Source organism: Bidens hawaiensis, unplaced genomic scaffold (assembly GCF_021521415.1).
Source record: "Bidens hawaiensis isolate Kalapana, Puna unplaced genomic scaffold, B.hawaiensis_p1.1 tig00015062_1, whole genome shotgun sequence".
Taxonomy (NCBI): Eukaryota; Viridiplantae; Streptophyta; class Magnoliopsida; order Asterales; family Asteraceae; genus Bidens; species Bidens hawaiensis.
This window is the reverse complement of record NW_027492337.1, coordinates 1-13,076: the sequence shown is the minus strand read 5'-3', so window position 1 is coordinate 13,076 and position 13,076 is coordinate 1. Positions and strand designations below refer to the sequence as shown.

The window sequence follows — 13,076 nt, the reverse complement described above, 5'->3', positions numbered from 1 at the left end:
CTCGACATTCCTCTAAAAGAACATACATAAAATAGAATCCTTCAAGCAGATGGAATTCAAGCCAATAGATCATCAAATTTAAACCAACTGAAAAAATCAAACATCCTGATCTCAAGAGGCCATATGCCAACTCCAAATAAAGAAAAAAAAGAAAATAAAAAACCGAAAACCATAACCGATCTCATCTACTCACAAGGTACTTTAACTTAGATACCAAAACCTAAATTAAAAGGGGGTATTTGATTACAACTAGACCAGAAAATCTCAGTTTCTCCACACAAGATACTTTAACTTAGATACCAAGATTGATGACGTACGAGTCGAGGATCCTCCTAAACATGAACCCAAGATGTAACCCTTCTTTAGGATCCAACAATTCCCAAACAAACTTATTCTAACAAGCACAAACTCCATCACGCGGTTCACGTTATCGATGGCTGTTGAAAAAGCAACATAACATAAAAGAATAAGTTGGAAATTTAATTAGACCCGCTACAAAAAAAAACAAGGAAAAACGAGTTCAGAAAATGACCGAGTTTACCTTTTTAAGAGGGCCCTTAGAAGTGCCTGGTTTTTGCAAATTATCTAGTGGTTTCAAGATCTCAAACGAACACATTAACGATTCATCAACACTCAACAATGCACCCGCGTTATCAAACTCTCCACCATAGTTTGGAGCTGAAAATATTGTAACAAGTCTTCTTTGGGCAAAAAATTCATAGCCATCTTCTACTACCTGCAATTATAAACAGCATACTTCATTTTTGTTTCCTTATAAAAATGATTACATATTTACATGATAATATCAAATAACCAAAATCTTGTTCCGGAAAATAACCAAAATCAATAGGCTTGTAAACAAACGGAGCGTTTCGGCGGAAAGTTCGTTTATATAATTAAAAAAAAGTCATATTATTTACTATCCAAACAATTACAATAAAGTGGCAGGTAAACGGATGAAAGCTGCACCGCAACCCCCTTTTGAATAGCAAAACCGATCCTACTAAAAACAAAGCTTGAATAAACAAACGAGCATGAACAAAAAATTTGCATCGTTAAGGTTCATTCACTTAATTTCAACTGTATTTGTTCATTTATTTTTAATCGTTAATATATTCATTTAAAGTTTTTAAGCTTGATGCAATTTAGTCTTGTTCTATTAACTTTTTAGACCCAAGGACATTGTTGTTAACATTTATCTTTAATTGGTTTTAGCTCAGTTATGCTTGTTCGTTTACATTCATCAACAGTTCATTTATATTATTAATGAATGAGCCGTCAACCATAAACGAACGCGTTCATTTTCTTAATAAACGAACATGAACTAGAAATCCCTGCACGTTTAACTGTTCAGGATTTTTCGTTTAACTTTAACAAACAAACGATCGGACACGAACAATTAGACAAACAAAGTTTCCTTGTTCGTTAAGAAAATAAACGTCTTCATGTCATTCGTTAATAGTATAAAATGTTGGGTTTCTATGGAATTTACAAGCTTAGTTAACCATTTAACTAATCACAATTAAGGCGGAAGCGTGATATTTACAAACTAAACATATCTATCCATATGTTTATATATGTATATCTTACAAGTTTATATAAGATATGTTCATGAACAACCTAGTTCATTCAAGTATTAAGATTACCAATAATCTATTTACTAGAAACCCGAAGCAAGGATCAAATGATACGGGAATAACTAAACTATCAAAGCATATAAACACTTACAATCTTAACCCTTTAAGAGTTTAGTGGAAGGTTGAAGAAGATGATGATGTGAATGCTAGACTTTCAAAGGAAAACCCTCAAACGGAATATACCCCGAGCCTCCAACACACACCGAGCTATGCTAGGAAGCTTGAACACGTAAAACCCGAGCCCTTTCCTTTTCTCTTTTTGGCCGTGAACTTGAAAGAAAAATAGGAAGAGTTGTCTCTTGTTTTTGTTACTTGAAAGTTGTTTATATTTTGATCATGATTTTTTTTTCTCATCATCACATGCCATCACATGCACATGGTGTTAGGTATTTAGATAAGTAAAATACACTCCACCTTATGACAAGAATTTGACCAAAATATGGGGTGTGGGGCCCACCCTAAAACCGGCCCCAATAATGTTTTTTTTTTTTTTTTTTTTTTATTTTATTTATTTTATACTTTATAAAATATATAAACACCCCATCTTTTATAAACCATTTTATAAAAGAATACATAGTTAAATAATTATTCCAATAATAATTATTTGAATAAATAAATTAACCAATTAATTTATTTAACACTTTCAAGTAAATATTCAGAAACCCGATTTTCTGAATGTATCGTGTTCTGTATTTGTTTTATAGATCTTATCTTAACAAATATATAATTGGTGTGTGTCTAACTCGTTATTGGGTATGACCCGACTTGGATCAAACACGGCTAGCCGCATTAACCTAATTATGTGTCTCGGGCATATGGTATTCCAACAATCTCCCACTTGCACGTGACTCATAAGAAGTTAATGCTAATGGTGAATACCGCCTAACAACAGGTCACCACCCCTAGTGTGTTTGACTAAGTGCCATTCAATAACATCATCCCCTTCAAGTCCATACTTGATATGATATAGGTAAGTCTTATCATTACATCCCTTTGTTACTAGATGTCCTGTTAAATCGAAGAGACACAGAGTGATCATTCTCTCAATGATTTAACTTAACAGGCCTTAGACATCTAAACTCTCAACACATAAGAGGAACAAATCCCATCTTGACTGCATACATCCTTGTTGACATCTCGTATGATATCTGAGCTCTTTCTTTTACGTCATCGTGTTACCGAAAAACAAAGAAGAGAGTCAAGTTATCAGACTTGATGAAAAACCAGATCCAATATGCATCTCAGGTCAAAGGACACAATGATACTCGCCTTTACTCAAGGATTACTTATGATCAGTTGCACTAACTCCATGCAGTGATCCTTGAGAGCGGATCATGTCCAATATTTGTATCCCACAAATATCTATGAACCTTGGTGGCAAACCTATGCCTTATATTCATCACATGAATATCAACCAATCCGGGTTCATAATAGTCTTACCTTCATACTTGTTCCCACAAGCATGATCGACTACGGACGTTTAGAACAACATAAGTCATTCATGGATTAAACATGCAAATATAGAACATAACTCATTGAATAATTAAAACATAATTAATTTCATGAGATACCCATTACATTCGTTCTTATACAAACACTAAATACAGATTAAATCCACTCACTAGAATACCGAAGTCCTAATGCACAAACATGACCCTCATGTTTTGGCCTATCGAGGAGCTTCGTGAGTGGGTCCGCAATATTTTGATCGGTATGAACTTTATGAATACATATCTTTCTCTTTTCAACTTCATCCCTTATGTAGTTGAATCTGCGCTCAATGTGCCTCGTTTTCTGATGAGCACGAGGCTCCTTGATCTGTGCAATAGCACCCTCATTGTCACAGAATATCTCTAGGGGCTCCTGAATGGAAGAGATAATCCCTAGATCCATGATGAACTTTTTCATCCATGCAGCCTCTTGGGCTGCCATTGAAGCGGCGATGTACTCAGATTCTGTAGTGGATAACGCGACAACATCCTGCTTCGAACTCTTCCAAGAGACAGCGCCTCCATTCAAAATGAAGACATATCCCGACTGTGACCGAGAATCATCTCGGTCAGTTTGGAAACTCGCATCCACGTAACCCTTTACGACGAGTTCCTCCTCACCAGACCCATATATTAAAAACATATCCTTAGTCCTTCTAAGGTATTTTAATATATTCTTGACAGCCATCCAATGACTGTCACCTGGGTTGTGCTGGTATCTACTCGTTATGCTTAAAGCATACGAGACGTCCGGTCTAGTGCACATCATTGCATACATAATTGATCCTATTGCCGAAGCATAAGGAACATGCTTCATCCTATCTTGCTCTTCCTTAGAGCTAGGACTTTGGGATGAGCTCAACACGGTTCCTCTAGGAATAGGTACCAAACCTTTCTTAGAGTTTTCCATCCTGAACCTTTTCAGGATTTTATCAATGTACGCACTTTGATTGAGTCCGATCAATTTCCTTTGTCTATCCCTATAGACCTTTATTCCCAAGATATATGTCGCTTCTCCAAGATCCTTAATTGAGAAACGACTACTTAACCACGCTTTAACGTTTTCCATACTTGGTATATCATTTCCAAATAAAAGTATATCATCGACATACAAAATAAGGAAAATGATTATACTCCCACTAGCCCATTTATACACACACGCCTCATCACCGTTTTGGACGAAACCAAACGCTTTGATTTCTTCATTAAAACGATGATTCCACATCCGTGATGCTTGTTTCAACCCGTAGATTGATTTCTTTAACTTACAAACTTTATCAGGATTAGATGGATCGACAAAGCCTTCAGGCTGAACCATATGGACATCTTCCTCAAGATATCCATTTAGAAAAGCGGTCTTGACATCCATTTGCCATATCTCATAATCAAAATGAGCTGCAATGGCAAATAATATCCTAATCGACTTAAGCATCGCGACCGGCGAGAAGGTTTCATCATAATCAATCCCTTGAGTTTGCGTGAAACCTTTTGCTACAAGTCGTGCTTTGTAAGTATCTAAATTTCCATGCATATCAGTCTTCCTTTTGAAAACCCACTTACATCCAACCAGTTTGGAGTTAAGTGGACGATCAACCAATTCCCAAACTTGGTTATCGTGCATGGATTGCATCTCGGCGCTCATGGCTTCAAGCCATTTGTCACAATCAGGTTGTGACATAGCATCTTTGTAGGAGATCGGTTCATCCGAATCGACCAAGTAGCAATCATCCACAAGAAATCCGTATTTCTTGGGAGGTCGACTAATCCTATTAGATCTGCGAGCAACGTGTGTATGATCAACCATTTGATCATCTTCAACATCCTCGTGTTGAAAGCTAGTATCGACCAATTGTGTATCATCCAGTGATTCTTGAACCTCTTCAAGTTCCACTCTCCTTTCACTAGGTCCTTCCATAAGGAACCTAGTTTCTAAGAAGTATCCTTTGCGTGAAACAAACACCTTTTGTTCACTAGGATCATAGAATATATATCCTATATCATCCTTTGGGTATCCTATGAAGATACACCTGATGGATCGAGCCTCAAGCTTATTTGGGGTGTCACGTTTAACATAAACTATGCATCCCCATACCCTTAAATATGAAAAGGATGGAACCTTTCCATGCCACACTTCATAGGGTATTCGATCCACCTTTTTGGTCGGGGCCATATTCAAAATACGAGCCGCTGTGAGTAGCGCATATCCCCAAAATGATGGCGGTAGTGAGCTTCGTGCCATCATTGATCGAACCATGTCCAACAGTGTTCGATTCCTCCTCTCGGATACTCCGTTATGTTGAGGAGTTCCAGGAGGAGTGAGCTGTGAAATAATTCCACAATCTCTAAGATGACTTTGAAAAGCTTCACTTAGGTATTCGCCTCCTCTATCGGAGCGGAGTACCTTGATTGTTCGGTCGAGCTGATTTTGTACTTCATTTTGAAATTCTTTGAACATTTCAAAGGCTTCATGTTTGTGTTTCATTAGATAAACATACCCATATCGACTAAAATCGTCGGTAAAGGTAATGAAGTACCTTTCACTATTCCTACTAGTTGGCTTGAAAGGTCCGCATACATCCGTATGTATGATACCTAACAAATCCTTAGCTCTTTCATTTGTACCTTTGAAAGGCTCTTTGGTCATCTTGCCTTGAATACAAGATTCACACTCATCAAACGAACCTAACTCGTTTGTTTTCAAAAGACCTTTCTTTTGGAGAGTATTTATACGATTCTTGTTTATGTGTCCAAGGCGACAATGCCAAATGTAGGAATCACTCAAATCCTTTTTGAGTCTTTTAGTAGAGGTTTGATATAATGAGCTATTTAAGGTATTATCATGAACCAATTCATAAATACCGTTGTTTGGTACAGCTTTAAAATAAAAGATACCATTAGATGATACATGCATTTCTGATCTTACAAATTTAAAATCAAAATTACATTGTCTAAGAAGGTGCACAGAAATAATGTTCCTAGTCAAACTAGGAGCATACAAAACATTTCTCAAAACAACTTCCAAACCACTTGGAAGCGATAAAGTGAAGTCTCCTCTAGCGACCACGTGCACCCTTGCACCGTTGCCCATGAAAAGATTCACTTCGCCCTTCTTTAAGTCTTCATTCTTTTTGAACCCCTGCAACCAATTGCAAATATGAGTTCCACATCCGGTATCCAATACCCATGTGTTAGAAGAAATAAGATTTAGCTCAACATTAATCATAAAGACATTACCCGAGGTATGCGCCGCATTCCTCTTGTCTTTTAGCTCTTTTAGGTAGACCGGGCAATTGCGTTTCCAGTGTCCGGTCTCCCCACAACCAAAACAAGGATCATCCTTATGACCCCTCGGTTCCATAACCTTTTGTTTCTTTGCCATAACCGGTGATTTGCCCTTACCCTTAAGATGCACAGGAGGACCCTTTCTTTTGGCTACCTTAGCCTTAAGATTGGGTTGAGATCGATTCTTGGATCTACCTTCATTGATCGCAAACATGGGTAAAACCCTTTTGCCCATGCTCGCCTCGGCTGTTTTAAGCATTGAGTGAAGTTCTCCAATGGTTTTGTCCCACCCGTTCATGTTATAATTTAATACGAAAGTGTCGAACCTTTTCGACAAAGAGTTAAGGATCAAATCCGTTGCTAACTCTTTTGAGATGGGACAATTGAGCTTGGCGAGGCGATCAATGTAACTTTTCATCTTAAGTACATAAGTTGAAACTGGTTGATTATCATCCATTCTACATGCATGCAAGGCTCGAACCGTTTCGAACCTTTCAACTCTTGATTGCTTAAGGAACATTTCCTTAAGTTGAGTAATCATGTCGTACGCATTATGGTTTTCGAAATCCTTTTGGATTTCGGGAACCATAGTCGCCAACATGAGGCATGACACTTGAATGGAATCTTCCGTAAGTTTGACCCAATTCATATATTCGACCTCACTACCCTCTTCCGGTTCTTCGGGGATAGGTGTTTCCAAAACATGATATAATTTTTCTTGTTTTAGAACAATCCTTAAATTTCGGAACCAATCCGAAAAGTTATTGTGGTTAAGACGGTCTTTAGCGAGAATAGATCGGAGAGAGACATTTTGGACGTTAGGGATTATGTTGTCGTCGACGTGTGCGGCCATCTGCAGAATTTTAATTAAGTTCATTTTAGTGTTTTACCTTTTTAATTATTAATACCCTTTTATATATATATACCAAATATAATTAATAATTAAAATCTAGAATCCAACGATAAACCCGACTCCGGTTAGGTGACCTTTTTCCCATTGTCGATTTATCAAGGTAGTTATTCATAACAATTGCAAACCCTTTTGCAACTTCTAGAGTTTATGGGACCGGTTCGAAATCATATTTCGTGTCGGCATGTTTATCCCATCAACACCTATTAGACCCCATGTTTGGGTGACCCTCTTCACATGGTTCTAATTTAAGTCGTCCTACTTGTATCAACTTGTAATATTAACATACAAACGGTTAGGTGACCTTTTTCCCATTTATATGCCAATATTACCTTAACATATTAATTTACTCTTACGCGGTTAGGTGACCTTTTTCCCACTAAGAGCTTACTAATATGTTAAGCGTTATACAAAAGGATGGTGTTTAACTTATTATCCTTAATTTTAAAAGGGATTTTTAGTTTTAATAATTCTAGTTGTAAAACTTTAAATCATGTTCTAACATGCATTTAGTAACATGATATTTTGAAACCATTTTCAAAATTCTAATTTATAATAAAGCCATTTTATTATGGGCGTGAGACGGCTAGTTAATAAATCCATTTTATTAAACTATGTGTCACGTAATTACCGATAATTATTAGAACCCGTTTTATGCTTTGTTAATTAATTCTATGTGACGAAGTTGATATCCTAATATCTAACAACCACACAATCAAACAATCAATTAATTAACAAGCATACACAATTATACTAGACACGAGCCACTAAAATAGACCACACTTGTTAGCCGAAACAAGTGTGTGTCTTAGGTCCAATCCTAAGGGACACATGACACATGGATGTTGTAGCTCCCACTCGATCCCGCATCCAAATGCTTCGAGCATCTTCTTCAACCCTGTTGTGATCCATTGGGCTTGAACTTGGGCCTTAGCTTCCATAAGCTTCCATTTGGGCTCAATTGGTGGGCTTAGGTCCTTTTGGGTTTGAATCCCTTTAATGGGCTTGTGAGACCCATTATCACCATACCCGGCCCAATTAGGCCCAAACTTCCAATTTTGCAATCTTCTTTATTTTACAAAATAAATGTCCTAATACATTTTTCTATAAAATAAAGATAATACAAATAACCTATTTATTACATACCCATATGAATAAATAATTACAAAATTACAAAATTGCCCCTAATTAATTATTACAAACCGAAACTTGAATAATTAATTACAATCACAACATCAACCACAAACAAACATCCACTTGGTCTACGGCTCGGTCTAGTATTTAACAAACATAACCCTTTATGTCTTAGGAACCCGTTCCAAAACCCCTTGACTTTATCGGACCTAGCCCAACCCATTTGGGCTTGACCCAATAACTAGATTATGGGCTTCGGCCCACATGTGCACAACACATGGGCTTCGGCCCAATTAAAAAAACTCATGGGCTCGGCCCATTTAACCAAAAATGGGCTTCGGCCCATATAGCCTTTTCCCTTTTATTTCCGGTTAGCCCAATAACCATATTCAAGTGGGCTTCGGCCCAAATCACCCGATTTGGGCTTCGGCCCATATACTCGGTTTTTTTTTTTTTTTTTTTTTGAACAAGGCCAAAAACAATAACAAGATTAAATACAAAAAAAAATCATGCATGTTAATTTTTTGTATAAAATCTTTCTAGGGGAAAAATATAAAACCGAGAACCCGAAGCTTAGTTTCCCGTATCCCGGCTCTTGATGCCATTTGTTGGGTTTCTATGGAATTTACAAGCTTAGTTAACCATTTAACTAATCACAATTAAGGCGGAAGCGTGATATTTACAAACTAAACATATCTATCCATATGTTTATATATGTATATCTTACAAGTTTATATAAGATATGTTCATGAACAACCTAGTTCATTCAAGTATTAAGATTACCAATAATCTATTTACTAGAAACCCGAAGCAAGGATCAAATGATACGGGAATAACTAAACTATCAAAGCATATAAACACTTACAATCTTAACCCTTTAAGAGTTTAGTGGAAGGTTGAAGAAGATGATGATGTGAATGCTAGACTTTCAAAGGAAAACCCTCAAACGGAATATACCCCGAGCCTCCAACACACACCGAGCTATGCTAGGAAGCTTGAACACGTAAAACCCGAGCCCTTTCCTTTTCTCTTTTTGGCCGTGAACTTGAAAGAAAAATAGGAAGAGTTGTCTCTTGTTTTTGTTACTTGAAAGTTGTTTATATTTTGATCATGATTTTTTTTTCTCATCATCACATGCCATCACATGCACATGGTGTTAGGTATTTAGATAAGTAAAATACACTCCACCTTATGACAAGAATTTGACCAAAATATGGGGTGTGGGGCCCACCCTAAAACCGGCCCCAATAATGTTTTTTTTTTTTTTTTTTTTTATTTTATTTATTTTATACTTTATAAAATATATAAACACCCCATCTTTTATAAACCATTTTATAAAAGAATACATAGTTAAATAATTATTCCAATAATAATTATTTGAATAAATAAATTAACCAATTAATTTATTTAACACTTTCAAGTAAATATTCAGAAACCCGATTTTCTGAATGTATCGTGTTCTGTATTTGTTTTATAGATCTTATCTTAACAAATATATAATTGGTGTGTGTCTAACTCGTTATTGGGTATGACCCGACTTGGATCAAACACGGCTAGCCGCATTAACCTAATTATGTGTCTCGGACATATGGTATTCCAACATAAAAAATGTACAGTTAAAAGTAAAGAAACATAAACAAATGAATATACTTGAACATAGATGAACAAATATAAATAAGCAAACACAAATTAAAAGTAAATGTGACTACTGATCTGTCGAGCCTAAAATTAATAAAACTAGACTGCATACTAATAAATGATATTTTAATTTAATGAAACAGACTAAATTGTAATGGGCGCAACAATTTAAACGAAAACAAATATGAACAAACGTAAACTAAAGAACATAACGAGCATAAACTAGCAAACAAATTAAAATGAATGTAAACCAACAAACATAAATGAACGTTCAAGAACATGATATGTGTTCATACTCGTTTGTTTATTAAATAAATGAACACACGTTAAATAAGAATATTTACCTGATGACCTCTGCAAATAAGATCCAAACCATTCTTCCTAAGAAACTCATCAACTATATCAGCTCCAAACGTACAGGAAACACCCCGATCACTATCCGCCCACCCCTCGGTCGACTGAGTAGGATCAGACCACAAAAGATCACACAAAAGGCCGTTATCGGGGATTTCAGTAGGCCTTTCAATTTCCTGAATTTGACTCAAATTTTGGAGCTCGGGGGAAAGCCCACCGTGCATGCAAAGAATCTTGTCATCAACCAATGCAGCAATAGGCAAACAGTTAAAGCATTCGGTAAAAATCTTCCAAAGGCGGACGTTGAATCGCCTTTTACATTCATCGTAGAATCCATAAACGCGGTTGATTTTGGGGTCTTCATGGTTTCCTCTTAAGAGGAAGATCTTATCAGGATATCTTATCTTGTAAGCGAGTAATAAACATATTGTTTCTAAGCTGTGTTTGCCTCGATCAACATAATCACCAAGAAAGAGGTAGTTTGCAGAGGGAGGATAGCCGCCATATTCAAAGAGTCTTAATAGATCTTGATATTGTCCGTGTATATCACCTATTCCATCACAGATTAAGGTGATTGAAAATTCGAAAAAGGAAAGAACAGTACGTACCACAAATCCTAATAGGAGCATGGATATGAAGGAGATTGGGCTGCGAAAGGAAGATTTGTCTGGCGTTGATGCAAAGCTTACGAATCTCTGACTCCGACAGCTGCACCTGCTTCCCGCCTTCTCCTTCCAACAGCCTCCGGATGATATCCTCCAACACCTTCTTCTCCATCACCATATATAATATTATTTCTAGTTATTATTCCTTCCTTCTTTCTATCTCTGATCAACAATTAAATTAAATTAACATACATACATACGACGGAATTAAGATATAGAAAAATAATAATAATGGAAATGCAGATGAGATTCCGTACGTCAAGAATGCTTCATTCATTGATTATTCCGTAGACGTGGACTCGATAGATAAACAACGTATCACCTGGCCTGATGGCTTGTCACATAATAATAATAATAATAATAATAATAATAATAATAATAATAATAAATAAATTATTAAAATCAAATTATGGAAATCATTGACCATTACGCGTCTGGACGTCGGCTTGTTAAAAAAAATGAAACTAACTTCTTTGTTCTTTTACAAGTTTCACTTAACTCATCCAAAAACACCTGTTGTCATTGTGAAAGATCTTTTAAGTCAGGTTTAGAATTTAAAAATATTAGATTTCAAGTCTAACTTATCACCCTTAATATCATTGGAATAGAACGTGAGCTACTCTTATTAAAAGACTTGATAATTAAATTGTTACTATTTAAAATAGTTAAGTATAAGGTTGTTGGTACATAGAGTTGTGAGAACGAATATGTTTGAATGATAATATCCTCATTTGTTTATACAAATCTTTTGAGGCAGGTCCACATGTAAAAACAACTAAATTTATTGTGTGTGAATTGGTGGCAACTAATTTATATTCTTACTTAATTCAACCTCTTTCACGAATTCTCTTTTGTGAACGGCCAGCTGACTGTGCAACATCTTCCATCTCCGGAAGATCCTGAGTCCGCCGAATAACTGGCAGGGGTGAAGGAGATGGTGAGTCATAGGTTAAAGTTCTCACTTGCAGTTGATTGCTCTTCACCCTTCGTTCATACTCCTCTTTCAACCTCTGTTGCTCCTGCTAGTACCACTCATCGGGAGTAAGTGTAGCCTTCCCAGATCTGGGTAGGTAACGAACTCGTGTTTCGTCCCCTTCGAATCTGGGGAATTCTCAGGTTCTGTCTTCCAGAACCGGAGTTCGAGTGGTCCGGCGAGGTTCAACATCTTCAAGCCTTAGGAACTCTCCGGCTCTGTCTTCCAGAACCGGAGTTCGATTACTCCGACGAGGTCATCTTCGAACCTGGGGAACTCTCCGACTTTGTCTTCCAGAACCGGAGTTCGATTGTTCCGGCTAGGTTCCACCAACATTCGTCCTCCTTCAAGGACTGGGTCTTCAAGGGTTTCCACCCATCAGCTTTTGGCCGGAGTGACTGTCGACAACTGTTGGTTCTGACTCATCTTTCAGATCACAAAAAACTTCCAAAACCTTTCAAAAAACCTTAAATTCTAGCAGAAACCGGATGGCGCCAATGAAGAAGCACAGAATCGAACTGGATAGTCCGAATCTATGATTTCCCCAAGTGTGAGTCTACTTATTGCTGATGAGGTCAGATTCCTGCAAACTGCCTGCAAAACCGAACACCATAAGTCTCGTCACGGGAATGACATGATGGGGGGTCTTGTCACACCCCAACCTAAGGCGGAAATGTCGGGGCATGATCCGATTACTCACAGCTTGAAGATACTATCATTAATAAAATTGTGACAATATTTATTAAGTTAATTATTTCCAAATACAGTTCACAAATATTCCAAATACATATGAATAATTTAAACAGATAAACCAAACAAGTCTTAGATAATAATTGTCTTCATTAAATCCTAAGGTCTTCCTAAGTGTCTATACTTCAAACTTTAATTCAATAGCAACCTATATATGCGTAGAAAACAGAGTTTGTCAACAACACATGTTAAGTAAGTTTATCATCAGTTTTTGAATAACTATGTCTGAGAATACTATTATCT

The 13,076-nt window shown here is 36.7% G+C and overlaps 1 protein-coding gene across 1 annotated transcript; it reads right to left on the bottom strand.

The window, feature by feature from the left end:
• Positions 1–503: 503 nt before the first annotated feature.
• LOC143548384 (serine/threonine-protein phosphatase PP1 isozyme 9-like) lies at positions 504–11,234 on the bottom strand. Its single transcript, XM_077039570.1, has 3 exons — positions 11,054–11,234; positions 10,436–10,995; positions 504–736 (listed from the first exon to the last, which is right to left on the bottom strand). The coding sequence occupies exons 1-3, from the start codon at positions 11,226–11,228 to the stop codon at positions 521–523; spliced, it is 951 nt and encodes a 316-aa protein (XP_076895685.1). The 5' UTR covers positions 11,229–11,234; the 3' UTR covers positions 504–520.
• Between the last annotated feature and the right edge of the window lie 1,842 nt (positions 11,235–13,076).